Source organism: Salmo salar, chromosome ssa27 (assembly GCF_905237065.1).
Source record: "Salmo salar chromosome ssa27, Ssal_v3.1, whole genome shotgun sequence".
Taxonomy (NCBI): Eukaryota; Metazoa; Chordata; class Actinopteri; order Salmoniformes; family Salmonidae; genus Salmo; species Salmo salar.
This window is the reverse complement of record NC_059468.1, coordinates 34,067,629-34,083,564: the sequence shown is the minus strand read 5'-3', so window position 1 is coordinate 34,083,564 and position 15,936 is coordinate 34,067,629. Positions and strand designations below refer to the sequence as shown.

At 45.0% G+C, this 15,936-nt stretch overlaps 1 protein-coding gene across 3 annotated transcripts in view; it reads right to left on the bottom strand.

Moving 5' to 3' along the window:
- LOC106588992 (focal adhesion kinase 1) overlaps nucleotides 1–15,936 on the bottom strand; it is a 252,781-nt gene that overhangs the window by 167,570 nt on the left and 69,275 nt on the right. For 2 of the 3 annotated variants that reach the window (XM_014178602.2, XM_014178600.2), the window contains exon 2: nucleotides 10,280–10,306. The exons of the other annotated variant lie outside the window; for it this stretch is intronic. Coding sequence is in view for 1 of the 2 variants with exons in the window: in XM_014178600.2 (XP_014034075.2) it covers nucleotides 10,280–10,306 (27 nt within the window). In the remaining variant the exon portion in view is untranslated. The remainder of the gene's footprint in view (nucleotides 1–10,279; nucleotides 10,307–15,936) is intronic. 3 annotated transcript variants of the gene reach the window in all.

Genomic DNA, 15,936 nt, shown 5'->3' with positions numbered 1-15,936 from the left:
CTGTTGGCCAACCCGGTCAGCATCTACGACCAATCTACCGAAGCGCAGCTCAGAGTAAATATTTATTGCATTTTCCTTTTCCAAATGGGCGGTAATTTAGAATGCATAAGATACTGTATTTACGATAGCATAGCTGCTGTTTCTTTGTTCCTAAGTCTTCCCGCTCTTTCATTCAAGCCCAACCCCCTTTCCTTTGTGTAACCAGCTTTCATACAGGTTCTGTCCACCAGGGATGTTTTCTGTATGACATCATTGTATTCTGTGTATTTGTAATTCTGTGTGATTGGTTTAGGTATTTAGTAAATAAATAGTTAAACCCAATTTTGTATTGCTGATTCAACTTGTTAGCCAGGGTTCGTGAAGATAACCAAGAATTTACAACTTTCATTATGAGACTGAAAATAAAATGATTAAGATGACGGCTATCGATGTAAAAGATTACTAAGTATTTTAAGAGTTTATTCGGAAGATAACGGCTCTATAAACGTTCTTCCGTGGTGCCCCGACTTTCTAGTTAATACATTTACATGATTAGCTTAATCAGGTAATATTAATTACAGAGAAAGGATTTTATAGGTTAGCATGTCATATCACTTAATCCGGCATAGCCAAAGACACGACAGTATATATATATATATATGTGCATGTGTGAGCGTTCCATAAACTCAAAAGGGCCAGACACAGTTCAAGGTCAGGAGGTTGGATGTGTACTTGTCTCCACTCTGTCCCTCATGGGGCTTTCAGCATCAGCACACATTAGAAAACCTGGATTAGGCTACGCTGTCACGTGGTCACGTTAGAAAACACACTCTACCTGGATTAGGCTACGCTGTCACGTGGTCACGTTAGAAAACACACTCTACCTGGATTAGGCTACGCTGTCACGTGGTCACGTTAGAAAACACACTCTACCTGGATTAGGCTACGCTGTCACGTGGTCACGTTAGAAAACACACTCTACCTGGATTAGGCTACGCTGTCACGTGGTCACGTTAGAAAACACACTCTACCTGGATTAGGCTACGCTGTCACGTGGTTACAGCACATAGTCATGGAGGTTGAGTGTGGCATACTTTATTGTTTTCAAGCTACTGTAGTTTAGGATTGGGCGGTATTCTAATTTTCCTACCGTTCATGTACCATACCGGGGTATACGGTACTACCGGCAGTGAACACAAGGGCTGCTATTTCTTTCCAAATGTAAAAAGATAAAATTATTATTATTATTATTATTGACGCACAAAACAAATTTAGGCAGCAGGGATGTTGACTCTGCCTTAACCAAGAAGCTTGATCTTGCAACCTAGTAACTTAGCTAGCAAGTTAGCAAACCACATGCATGGCTGGAGCCCTGAGGTGAAGATCATTGATTCGGCACATCTTAGATAGGTCATTTATAGTTATAAGCAGTAGCGTAGTACGACACATGTAACCTAGCCCAGATGAAACATACAAACAAGGATTATTCATTTTTTCCTTGCCTTTAACTTCTCTAGGGCCGGCGGGACGAAATCGTCCCACCTACGTAACAGCCAGTGGAATCCTGTGGCGCGTTATTCAAATACCTTAGAAATGCTATTACTTCAATTTCTCAAACATATGACTATTTTACACCATTTTAAAGACAAGACTCTCGTTAATCTAACCACACTGTCCGATTTCAAAAAGACTTTACAACGAAAGCAAAACATTAGATTATGTCAGCAGAGTACCCAGCCAGAAATAATCAGACACCCATTTTTCAAGCTAGCATATAATGTCACAAAAACCCAAAAGACAGCTAAATGCAGTATTAACCTTTGATGATCTTCATCAGATGACACACCTAGGACATTATGTTATACAATACATGCATGTTTTGTTCAATCAAGTTCATATTTATATCAAAAACCAGCTTTTTACATTAGCATGTGACGTTCAGAACTAGCATACCCCCCGCAAACTTCCGGTGAATTTACTAAATTACTCACGATAAATGTTCACAAAAAACATAACAATTATTTTAAGAATTATAGATACAGAACTCCTCTATGCACTCGCTATGTCCGATTTTAAAATAGCTTTTCGGTGAAAGCACATTTTGCAATATTCTGAGTAGATAGCCCGGCATCACAGGGCTAGCTATTTAGACACCCAGCAAGTTTAGCACTAACCAAAGTCAGATTTACTATAAGAAAAATGTTATTACCTTTGGTGTTCTTCGTCAGAATGCACTCCCAGGACTTCTACTTCAATAACAAATGTTGGTTTGGTCCCAAATAATCCATTGTTATATCCAAATAGCGGCGTTCTGTTCGTGCGTTCAAGACACTATCCGAAAGGGTAAAGAAGGGTGACGAGCATGGCGCATTTCGTGACAAAAAAAATTCTAAATATTCCATTACCGTACTTCGAAGCATGTCAACCGCTGTTTAAAATCAATTTTTATGCCATTTTTCTCGTAAAAAAGCGATAATATTCCGACCGGGAATCTGCATTTAGGTAAACAGACGAAAGAAAATAAAGCATGGGGTCGACTCGGGCACGCGCCTAAGCCCATTGTCCTCTGATCGGCCACTTGCCAAAAGCGTAAATGTGTTTCAGCCTGGGGCTGCCTCGATATCATTCAGCTTTTTCCCGGGCTCTGAGAGCCTATGGGAGCCGTAGGAAGTGTCACGTTACAGCTAACATCCTCAGTCTTCAATAAAAAGAGCCAAGATGAACAACAACTTGTCAGACATGCCACTTCCTGTAAGGAATCTTCTCAGGTTTTTGCCTGCCATATGAGTTCTGTTATACTCACAGACACCATTCAAACAGTTTTGGAAACTTTAGGGTGTTTTCTATCCAAATCAAACAATTATATGCATATTCTAGTTACTGGGCAGGAGTAGTAACCAGATTAAATCGGGTATGTTTTTTATCCGGCCGTGCAAATACTGCCCCCTATCCCCAACAGGTTAAAATGTAACAAGTCATTTCCATAACAACACCATTAAATTGTTTGAACCTCTAATTAGGATTCCCTTGGTGATGATTCCCTTGGTGATGATCGCATTTTATCTACCTTGCTAAAGAGGGTTTGAGCCATATACAGTCGTGGCCAAAAGTTTTGAGAATGACACAAATATTAATTTTCACAAAGTTTGCTGCCTCAGTTTGTATGATGGCAATTTGCATATACTCCAGAATGTTATGAAGAGTGATCAGATGAATTGTAATTAATTGCAACGTCCCTCTTTGCCATGCAAATGAACTGAATCCTAAAAAAAACATTTCCACTGCATTTCAGCCCTGCCACAAAAGGACCAGGTGACACCATGTCAGTGATTCTCTCGTTAACACAGGTGTGAGTGTTGACGAGGACAAGGCTGGAGATCACTCTGTCATGCTGACTGAGTTCGAACAACAGACTGGAAGCTTCAAAATGAGGGTGGTGCTTGGAATCATTGTCCTTCCTCTGTCAATCCTGGTTACCTGCAAGGAAACACGTGCCGTCATCATTGCTTTGCACAAAAAGGGCTTCACAGGCAAGGATATTGTTGCAAGTAAGATTGCACTTAAATCAAGCGTTTATCGGATCATCAAGAACTTCAAGGAGAGCGGTTCAATTGTTGTGAAGAAGGCTTCATGGCACCCAAGAAAGTCCAGCAAGCGCCAGGACTGTCTCCTAAAGTTGATTCAGCTGTGGGATCGGGGCAGCACCAGTACAGAGCTTGCTGAGGAATGGCAGCAGGCAGTTGTGAGTGCATCTGCACGCACAGTGAGGTGAAGATTTTTGGAGGATGGCCTGGTGTCAAGAAGGGCAGCAAAGAAGCCACTTTTCTCCAGGAAAAACATCAGGGACAGACAGATATTCTGCAAAAGGTACAGGCATTGGACTGCTGAGGACTGGGGTAAAGTCATTTTCTCTGTTGAATCCCCTTTCCGAATGTTTGGGGCATCTGGAAAAAAAATTGTCCGGAGAAGACAAGGTGAGCGTTACCATCAGTCCTGTGTCATGCCAACAGTAAAGCAGCCTGAGACCATTCATGTGTGGGGTTGCTTCTCAGCCAAGGGAGTGGGCTCACTCACAATTTTGCCTAAGAACACAGCCATGAATAAAGCATGGTACCAACACATCCTCCGAGAGCAACTTCTCCCAACCACCCAGGAACAGTTTGGTGATGAACAATGCCTTTTCCAGCATGATGGAGCACCTTGATGGAGCACCCAGCATGATGGAGCACCTAAGGCAAAAGTGATAACTAAGTGGCTCGGGGAAGAAAACATCGATATTTTGGTCCATGGCCAGGAAATTCCCCAGACCTTAATCCCATTGAGAACTTGTGGTTAATCCTCAAGAGGCGGGTGGACAAACAAAAACCCACAAATTCTGACAAACTCCAAGCATTAATTATGCAAGAATGGGCTGCCATCAGTCAGGATGTGGCCCAGAAGTTAATTGACAGCATGCCAGGGCCGATTGCGGAGGTCTTGAAAAAGAAGGGTCAACACTGCAAACTTCATGTAACTGTCAATAAAAGCCTTTGACACTTATGAAATTATTGTAATTATACTACAGTATTCCATAGTAGCATCAGACAAAAATATCTAAAGACACTGAAGCAAACTTTGTGGATATTAATATTTGTGTCATTCTCAAAACTTTTGGCCACGACTATACATCAGTGCAGTGACCACCTCATTATTCTAACCACCATCAGGCCTGGGATGTGGAAAGACGGAGGGTTATTTAGTCTAACCATCAGGCCTGGGATGTGGAAAGACGGAGGGTTATTTAGTCTAACCATCAGGCCTGGGATGTGGAAAGACGGAGGGTTATTTAGTCTAACCATCAGGCCTGGGATGAGGAGAGACGGAGGGTTATTTAGTCTAACCATCAGGCCTTGGATGTGGAGAGACGGAGGTTTATTTAGTCTAACCATCAGGCCTGGGATGTGGAGAGACGGAGGGTTATTTAGTCTAACCATCAGGCCTGGGATGAGGAGAGACGGAGGGTTATTTAGTCTAACCCTCAGGCCTGGGATGTGGAGAGACGGAGGGTTATTTAGTCTAACCATCAGGCCTAGGATGTGGAGGGACGGAGGTTTATTTAGTCTAACCATCAGGCCTGGGATGAGGAGAGACGGAGGTTTATTTAGTCTAACCATCAGGCCTGGGATGAGGAGAGACGGAGGGTTATTTAGTCTAACCATCAGGCCTGGGATGAGGAGAGACGGAGGGTTATTTAGTCTAACCATCAGGCCTGGGATGTGGAGAGACGGAGGTTTATTTAGTCTAACCATCAGGCCTGGGATGAGGAGAGACGGAGGGTTATTTAGTCTAACCATCAGGCCTGGGATGTGGAGAGACGGAGGGTTATTTAGTCTAACCATCAGGCCTGGGATGTGGAGAGACGGAGAGTTATTTAGTCTAACCATCAGGCCTGGGATGTGGAGGGACGGAGGGTTATTTTGTCTAACCATCAGGTCTGGGATGTGGAGGGACGGAGGGTTATTTAGTCTAACCATCAGGCCTGGGATTTGGAGAGACGGAGGGTTATTGAGTCTAACCATCAGGCCTGGGATGTGGAGGGACGGAGGGTTATTTAGTCTAACCATCAGGCCTGGGATGTGGAGAGACGGAGGGTTATTTAGTCTAACCATCAGGCCTGGGATGTGGAGGGACGGAGGGTTATTTAGTCTAACCATCAGGCCTGGGATGTGGAGAGACGGAGGTTTATTTAGTCTAACCATCAGGCCTGGGATTTGGAGAGACGGAGGGTTATTGAGTCTAACCATCAGGCCTGGGATGTGGAGGGACGGAGGGTTATTTAGTCTAACCATCAGGCCTGGGATGTGGAGAGACGGAGGGTTATTTAGTCTAACCATCAGGCCTGGGATGTGGAGGGACGGAGGGTTATTTAGTCTAACCATCAGGCCTGGGATGTGGAGAGACGGAGGGTTATTTAGTCTAACCATCAGGCCTGGGATGTGGAGAGACGGAGGGTTATTTAGTCTAACCATCAGGCCTGGGATGTGGAGAGACGGAGGGTTATTGAGTCTAACCATCAGGCCTTGGATGTGGAGAGACGGAGGTTTATTTAGTCTAACCATCAGGCCTGGGATGTGGAGAGACGGAGGGTTATTTAGTCTAACCATCAGGCCTGGGATGAGGAGAGACGGAGGGTTATTTAGTCTAACCATCAGGCCTGGGATGTGGAGAGACGGAGGGTTATTTAGTCTAACCATCAGGCCTGGGATGAGGAGAGACGGAGGTTTATCTAGTCTAACCATCAGGCCTGGGATGTGGAGGGACGGAGGTTTATTTAGTCTAACCATCAGGCCTAGGATGTGGAGATACGGAGCGTACAGAGAATGCATTCCAAATGGCACCTTTTCCCTACATAGTGCACTACTTTTGACCAGAACCCTAGGGTAGAGGGTCCATGGGTCCAGGTGGACCTGATAAACCCGACAGCGACCCTGATCAGGTTCGGGGCTGAAATTCTAACATGTCCCTTGGGTCCGGGTGGGGTCATGTTTCAGCTGATAGACCTGACTGGATCCGAACAGACACAACCACGGCTCTGCATATCCTATAGCATATTTATTTTACGCTAATAAAGTGAATTTATTGACTTTATAGAAGGCCTAGCCAACATATAAAGACATTTGTTAACCAGAAGAGTAACTTGGCTGATAAAATATTGTTTTGGTCTGGTCTAGACCCGACCCCTAACGTCTTGATCTAAGTCCATTTGGGTTCGGGTCTCATTGTTCTTGGGTCGGTTCGGGTGCTGTGGTGAATGAAGTAATTACTCCCCGAAACATCTGCAGCTCTAAATATCAATAGATATCAATAAGGCAAAATGCCATCCAGATGCTGCAGTTCATTGAGAGGGAATATTTAAGAGTCCAATGCAAACTCTGCGATATAGCTACCAGTTGGTGGGAAAATAAGTTTTGAAACTGACTGAAACGGAGAGGTGCTACATGAAGAAGTCCCATAAGATATGCACATTTTCGTTTTATGTTGCAAATTATTTTGCTACGGTATGCCCTCCTGAATGTAGCCCAGGTGTCTGTATAGCCAAGCAGTAAATATTTTCCCTCTAGTCAGTGAGGTAGGTAGTTAACTGCTGCTCTCTCTTTCTCTCTCTCTGTGTGTTGTCATGCATTTCTTTTCATAGAGTTGGCCTACTTCGCCACTCTCCATTGTTACTGCAAGTGGTTAAGGAGGGCAGGGGACACAAAATGGACGTGTGTGTGTGCGCGTGTGACTAGGTGTGTAGAGGCAGCAGAGAATTGTCCTTGAGGAGATATTAAGTGTATAATGATGTGATAAAATATCCAGCTACATAAATGTACATTAAATGTTAGGCTGATATAAAATAACGTCAGGTTTATGGTCGTGGCTGAGGATAAGGTTCCCGGTAAGCATATAAATCATGTTGAAGCCATAAAATAATCAAATCACCATTCACCTCAATGGCTTTAAACACTATTATATCTGGCCAGTGGGTATACAGTTCATCCAAGGCCTCTCCCTCACAGCCTCAGCTTAAAGGGAATAGTTCCTTCAAAACTATCTTTTAGTATTTGGTTCATTAGTCCACTGTTAATACACAGTAATCCCCCAAAAACATGCATGTCAGGAGTCAGGTTTTCAAGACAGAGCGGTTTTGAATGAACTACCCCTTGAAGAACAGTCCAGCATCGAGACAAAGTATCTCCACTAGTTTGAGTAGAATGTCCTTACAGTGAGGACACACACTGAAAACAATGGAAGATATACTTTGATGCCACACTCTCTCTCTCTTTACAATCTACTGTATAAATCAAAGGGACTGACATGATTCAGCGACTGCAGTGAGCTGCAGAGAAAACACAGAGCTAACAAAAGTTCAGTATGAGGCAACATGGGGAGAATACCATTTTGAATAGTGTTTGTGCAACCTAGATGGTAGATACTGCAGCGATAGCTCTTCACCGACTAGAGGTTCATTAAAAAACTGAAATAGACCTGTCTTGTCTAATGAATGACTCAAATACACACACACACTGAAATGTCATTTGGGTTTAGTCATTCCGCTGCTGTAGATTCGTGTTCCCAGTGACCATCATCCAACGGACACAAACACCGTCAGTCTAATAACCCTTTCCTATATCATCTGAGGAAATATGACTTTTACACTGTGAACACAGACACCGTCGGTGGAGGAGATTCATATTATTATTGGAGTGCACTTTGAGAATGAAAGAGAAGACTACATCTACATCCTCTTGGGAGTAGGTGGTTGTGTCCTTCATCTGAGTTGATGTTGGTAAATTACATTCAGGTGACTGATTTATCTAGGAGCCTTCTATTCATCTGAAGAGCACAACTATGAATCAAACCTGCCTTCAAGGATAATCTGACAGAAGCGAATAAGAGAACTTCACAGCATGTAAGATCTCTTGTAGTTCACAGCATATGAGATCTCTTGTAGTTCACAGCATATGAGATCTCTTGTAGTTCACAGCATATAAGATCTCTTGTAGTTCACAGCATATAAGATCTCTTGTAGTTCACAGCATATGAGATCTCTTGTAGTTCACAGCATATGAGATCTCTTGTAGTTCACAGCATATAAGATCTCTTGTAGTTCACAGCATATAAGATCTCTTGTAGCTCAGAGCATACAGTGAATGGAAAAAAGTATTTGATCCCCTGCTGATTTTGTACGTTTGCCCACTGACAAAGAAATGATCAGTCTATAATTTTAATGGTAGGTTTATTTGAACAGTGAGAGACAGAAAAACAACAAAAAAATCCAGAAAAACGCATGTCAAAAATGTTATAAATTGATTAGCATTTTAATGAGGGAAATAAGTATTTGACCCCTCTGCAAAACATGACTTAGTACTTGGTGGAAAAACCCTTGTTGGCAATCACAGAGGTCAGACATTTCTTGTAGTTGGCCACCAGGTTTGCACACATCTCAGGAGGGATTTTCTCCCACTCCTCTTTACAGATCTTCTCCAAGTCATTAAGGTTTCGAGGCTGACGTTTGGCAACTCGAACCTTCAGCTCCCTCCACAGATTTTCTATGGGATTAAGGTCTGCTTTTTCTTGAGCCACTCCTTTGTTGCCTTGGCCGTGTGTTTTGGGTCATTGTCATGCTGGAATACCCATCCACGACCCATTTTCAATGCCCTGGCTGAGGGAAGGAGGTTCTCACCCAAGATTTGACGGTACATGGCCCCGTCCATCATCCCTTTGATGCGGTGAAGTTGTCCTGTTCCCTTGGCAGAAAAACACCCCCAAAGCATAATGTTTCCACCTCCATGTTTGACGGTGGGGATGGTGTTCTTGGGGTCATAGGCAGCATTCCTCCTCCTCCAAACACAGCGAGTTGAGTTGATGTCAAAGAGCTCCATTTTGGTCCCATTTGACCACAACACTTTCACCCAGTTGTCCTCTGAATCATTCAGATGTTCATTGGCAAACTTCAGACGGGCATGTATATGTGCTTTCTTGAGCAGGGGGACCTTGTGGGCGCTGCAGGATTTCAGTCCTTCATGGCGTAGTGTGTTACCAATTGTTTTCTTGGTGACTATGGTCCCAGCTGCCTTGAGATCATTGAGAAGATCCTACTGTGTAGTTCTGGGCTGATTCCTCACCGTTCTCATGATCATTGCAACTCCACGAGGTGAGATCTTGCATGGAGCCCCAGGCCAAGGGAGATTGACAGATCTTTTGTGTTTCTTCCATTTGTGAATAATCGCACCAAATGTTGTCACCTTCTCACCAAGCTGCTTGGCGAAGGTCTTGTAGCCCATTCCAGCTTTGTGTTGGTCTACAGTCTTGTCCCTGACATCCTTGGAGAGCTCTTTGGTCTTGGCCATGGTGGAGAGTTTGGAATCTGATTGATTGATTGCTTCTGTGGACAGGTGTCTTTTATACAGGTAACAAGCTAAGATTAGGAGCACTCCCTTTAAGAGTGTGCTCCTAATCTCAGCTCGTTACCTGTATAAAAGACACCTGGGAGCCAGAAATCTTTCTGATTGAGAGGGGGTCAAATACTTATTTCCCTCATTAAAATGCAAATCAATTTATAACATTTTTGACATGCGTTTTTTCTGGATTTTTTTGTTGTTATTCTGTCTCTCACTGTTCAAATAAACCTACCATTCAAATTATAGACTGATAATTTCTTTGTCAGTGGGCAAATGTACAAAATTAGCAGGGGATCAAATACTTTTTTCCCTCACTGTATAAGATCTCTTGTAGTTCACAGCATATAAGATCTCTTGTAGTTCTGAAGGACACTCACCTGTGTAGTAGGAAATTCTGGAAATATCTGCAAAAGAAAGAGACAAACGGGAAGTGAGTTGGTTTGATCTATCGTTGATCTGTCACTTCAGCACATTGGGCTCAGTGGAGACAAAGAAGCACTGGGTTTACTGGGTCAATGATAATTCCAGAGGGCAGCCTGGCCCAGAGGCTCCAACCCAACCCAGTCCATGGTCACAGAGTGCCCCCTAGCTGTCTGGGGACTGAAGCTGTGGCTGTCCCCCAAATGGCAGCCTATTCCCAAGTAGGGAACTACCTTTGACCCATAGGGGCCAGGGCTGGCACAGAGGGGAAGCCCTATGATGACACCATATTCTGTGTCACAGTTCACAGTCAACCGGATGGTAGGGTAACATCCAGAAGGCCATTTAAGTCCCCTGGGGTTGGGCTTCAGAGTGCTAAGTGGTACTTGGGCCACAAACAGACAGGATGGACGGACAGACAGACGGATGTAGTTTTAGTCTCTCAGGTTTGGCCACAAACAGACAGGATGGATGGACAGACAGACGGATGTGGTTTTAGTCCCTCAGGTTTGTGTACTCCGAGCATGCACTGACCAACTGGCAAGTGTCTTCACTGATATAGTCAACCTCTCGCTGTCGGAGTCTGTAATACCAACATGTTTCAAGCAGACCACCATAGTCCCTGTGCCCAAGAATACGAAGGTAAGCTGCCTAAATGACTACCGACCCGTAGCACTCACATCTGTAGCAATGAAGTGCTTTGAAAGGCTGGTCATGGCTCACAACACCAGTATCCCAGAAACCCTAGACCCACTCCAATTTGCATACCACACCAACAGAGCTACAGATGATGCAATCTCTATTGCACTCCACACTGCCCTTTCCCACCTGGACAAAAGGAACACCTATGTGAGAATGTTGTTCATTGACTAAAGCTCAGCGTTCAACACCATAGCGCCCTCAAAGCTCATCAATAAGCTAAGGACCTTGGGACTAAACACCTCCCTCTGCAACTGGATCCTGGACTTCCTGATGGGCCACCCCCAGGTGGTAAGGGTAGGCAACAACACATCCGCCACGCTGATCCTCAACACAGGGGCCCCTTGGGGGTGCGTGCTTAGTCCCCTCCTGTACTTCCTGTTCACTCATGACTGCACGGCCAGGCACAACTCCAACACCATCAATAAGTTTGCTGATGACACAACAGTGGTAGGCCTGATCACCGACAACGATGCGACAGCCTATAGGGAGGTCAGAGACCAGGCCATGTGGTGCCAGGACAACAACCTCTCCCTCAACGTGATCAAGACTAAGGAGATGATTGTGGACTACAGGAAAAAGAGGACCGAGCACGCCCCCATTCTCATCGACGGGGCTGTAGTGGAACAGGTTGAGAGCTTCAAGTTCCTTGGTGTCCACATCACCAAAAAACGAACATGGTCCAAGCACACCAAGACAGTCGTGAAGATGGCACAACAAAACCTTTTCCCCCTCAGGAGACTGAAAAGACTTGGCATGGGTCCTCAGATCCTCAAAAGGTTTTACAGCTGCACCATCGAGAGCATCCTGGCGGGTTGCATCACTGCCTGGTATGGCAACTGCTCGGCCTTCGACCGCAAGGCACTAGAGAGGGTAGTGCGTATGGCCCAGTACATCACTGGGGCCAAGCTTCCTGCCATCCAGGACCTCTATAGTAGGCGGTGTCAGAGGAAGGCCCTAAAAATTGTCAAAGACTCCAGCCACCTTAGTCATAGACTGTTCTCTCTGCTACCGCATGGCAAGCGGTAGCTTGCCATAAGACTCCTGAACAGCTAATCAAATGGCTACCCGGACTATTTGCATCCCCCTCCACGCTGCTGTTACTCTCTGTTATTATCTATGCATAGCCACGTTAATAACCCTACCTGCATGTACATAATTACCTCGACACCGGTGCCCCCACACATTGACATATTGACTCTGTACTGGTACCCCCTGTATATAACCCCGCTATTGTTATTTACTGCTGCTCCTTAATTATTTGTTTTTCTTATCTCTTCCCTTTTTTTTGTAGGTATTTTCTTAAAACTGCATTGTTGGTGAAGGGCTTGTTGTATTCAGCGCATGTGACAAGTAACATTTGATTCGATTTTGGCCACTAACAGACAGGATGGCGGGAGAGACAGAAGGATGTGGTTTTAATCTCTCAGGTTTGGCCATAGACAGACAGGATGGAGGGATGTGGTTTTAATCTCTCAGGTTTGGCCATAGACAGACAGGATGGAGGGATGTGGTTTTAATCTCTCAGGTTTGGCCATAGACAGACAGGATGGAGGGATGTGGTTTTAATCTCTCAGGTTTGGCCATAGACAGACAGGATGGAGGGATGTGGTTTTAATCTCTCAGGTTTGGCCATAGACAGACAGGATGGAGGGATGTGGTTTTAATCTCTCAGGTTTGGCCATAGACAGACAGGATGGAGGGATGTGGTTTTAGCCTGTCAGGGGTTAGAATAAGGTTAATCAATTGTCAAGAGTACAGCCAGAATACAATGAGAATAATGGGTTATAGGATAGGCACGCACTTCCTGTGTGTGTGTGTGTGTGTGCGTGTGTATGTGTGTGTGTGTGTGTGTGTGTGTGTGTGTGTGTGTGTGTGTGTGTGTGTGTGTGTGTGTGTGTGTGTGTGTGTGTGTGTGTGTGTTTGCGTGCCGGTGTCATGCATGCAGAGCATTATCACATCATCTAGCCTTACAGTACTTCTATCATAGCTAACCTACTAGGATTGAGCCAATATATGATTCAATCTAATATCACGCAAGATGATGTATTGTGGAAGACTATACTATTTGAACTTTACAAATTAAAAATGCAGTTTTATCAGTTAGGCTGTATTAATGTGCAGGCCGTATTAATGTGCAGGCCGTATTAATGTGCAGGCCGTATTAATGTGCAGGCCGTATTAATGTGCAGACCATATTAATGTGCAGGCCGTATTAATGTGCAGGCCGTATTAATGTGCAGGCCGTATTAATGTGCAGGCCGTATTAATGTTGTTGAAAATGAAGTCTAAATGAATGGAGTAAGCCTTGTTTTTTCACCATACTAAGATTATTTAAATAGAATGTGACTTTAATACTGTAAATAAGCAAAACAAAGCGCAGTCTGAAATTATCTCGTTTTTAACGGATTAAAACGACTATATTGGATATCGCGATATTTGAAGTAGTATATTGTAGAAGAGGTCTCCCCAAATATCGCCCAACCCTAACAAGGTAAAAATCTGTCGTTCTGCCGCTCCGCCCCTCTCTGATTCAGAGGGGTTGGGTTAAAGCAGCCCTCCACACCTCTCTGATTCAGAAGGGTTGGGTTAAAGCAGCCCTCCACACCTCTCTGATTCAGAAGGGTTGGGTTAAAGCAGCCCTCCACACCTCTCTGATTCAGAAGGGTTGGGTTAAAGCAGCCCTCCACACCTCTCTGATTCAGAAGGGTTGGGTTAAAGCAGCCCTCCACACCTCTCTGATTCAGAAGGGTTGGGTTAAAGCAGCCCTCCACACCTCTCTGATTCAGAAGGGTTGGGTTAAAGCAGCCCTCCACACCTCTCTGATTCAGAAGGGTTGGGTTAAAGCAGCCCTCCACACCTCTCTGATTCAGAGGGGTTGGGTTAAATGTGGAAGACACATTTCAGTTGAATGCATTCAGTTGTACAACTGACTAGGTATCCCTCTTTCCTTTCCTTTCCTTTACCACAATGGCACGTTTACATCAATACTATCCATTTCCCTATTAGATACACAAATCATATTGAATATCAACACAGTCAATTAAGTTGAAATAAATTGAACCTGACAGGTACAAACTGCAGGTGGGGATGCAGGCTAAGGCAATCAAACTGAAGTGGGGAAATGTGTCTACAAGAATCAATATTGAGGTGAAATCTGCTCTGCTTGTAATTAGGTCAAACTCATTTCAGTGCCTCGACTAGAGCATAATCATAATTTGTACTGTGTGTCAATTCCAAAGTGACTATAGTCAAACACATAAAAAACAGCAATGCTATGGCATTTGAGCAGCACAGGAACACAAACATCCATGACACCACGACTGCTGTGAAGAACGAGAACACACGTTGTCCAGAGAGGGTTGAGTCTCAGCCTTCAGAACACACGCTGCCCAGAGAGAGTTGAGTCTCAGCCTTCAGAACACACGCTGCCCAGAGAGAGTTGAGTCTCAGCCTTCAGAACACACGTTGCCCAGAGAGGGTTGAGTCTCAGCCTTCAGAACACACGCTGCCCAGAGAGAGTTGAGTCTCAGCCTTCAGAACACACGCTGCCCAGAGAGAGTTGAGTCTCAGCCTTCAGAACACACTCTGCCCAGAGAGAGTTGAGTCTCAGCCTTCAGAACACACTCTGTCCAGAGAGAGTTGAGTCTCAGCCTTCAGAACACACGTTGTCCAGAGAGAGTTGAGTCTCAGCCTTCAGAACACACGTTGTCCAGAGAGAGTTGAGTCTCAGCCTTCAGAACACACGTTGTCCAGAGAGAGTTGAGTCTCAGCCTTCAGAACACACGTTGTCCAGAGAGAGTTGAGTCTCAGCCTTCAGAACACACGTTGTCCAGAGAGAGTTGAGTCTCAGCCTTCAGAACACACGTTGTCCAGAGAGAGTTGAGTCTCAGCCTTCAGAACACACGTTGTCCAGAGAGAGTTGAGTCTCAGCCTTCAGAACACACGTTGTCCAGAGAGAGTTGAGTCTCAGCCTTCAGAACACACGTTGTCCAGAGAGAGTTGAGTCTCAGCCTTCAGAACACACGCTGTCCAGAGAGAGTTGAGTCTCAGCCTTCAGAACACACGTTGTCCAGAGAGAGTTGAGTCTCAGCCTTCAGAACACACGTTGTCCAGAGAGAGTTGAGTCTCAGCCTTCAGAACACACATTGCCCAGAGAGTTGAGTCTCAGCCTTCAGAACACACGTTGTCCAGAGAGAGTTGAGTCTCAGCCTTCAGAACACACGTTGTCCAGAGAGAGTTGAGTCTCAGCCTTCAGAACACACGTTGTCCAGAGAGAGTTGAGTCTCAGCCTTCAGAACACACGTTGTCCAGAGAGAGTTGAGTCTCAGCCTTCAGAACACACGTTGCCCAGAGAGAGTTGAGTCTCAGCCTTCAGAACACACGTTGTCCAGAGAGAGTTGAGTCTCAGCCTTCAGAACACACGCTGCCCAGAGAGAGTTGAGTCTCAGCCTTCAGAACACACGTTGTCCAGAGAGAGTTGAGTCTCAGCCTTCAGAACACACGCTGCCCAGAGAGAGTTGAGTCTCAGCCTTCAGAACACACGTTGTCCAGAGAGAGTTGAGTCTCAGCCTTCAGAACACACGCTGCCCAGAGAGTTGAGTCTCAGCCTTCAGAACACACGTTGTCCAGAGAGAGTTGAGTCTCAGCCTTCAGAACACACATTGCCCAGAGAGTTGAGTCTCAGCCTTCAGAACACACGTTGTCCAGAGAGAGTTGAGTCTCAGCCTTCAGAACACACGCTGCCCAGAGAGAGTTGAGTCTCAGCCTTCAGAACTCACGTTGTCCAGAGAGAGTTGAGTCTCAGCCTTCAGAACACACGTTGTCCAGAGAGAGTTGAGTCTCAGCCTTCAGAACACACGCTGCCCAGAGAGTTGAGTCTCAGCTGAACACTGCGGTCTCAGTAATGATAGGT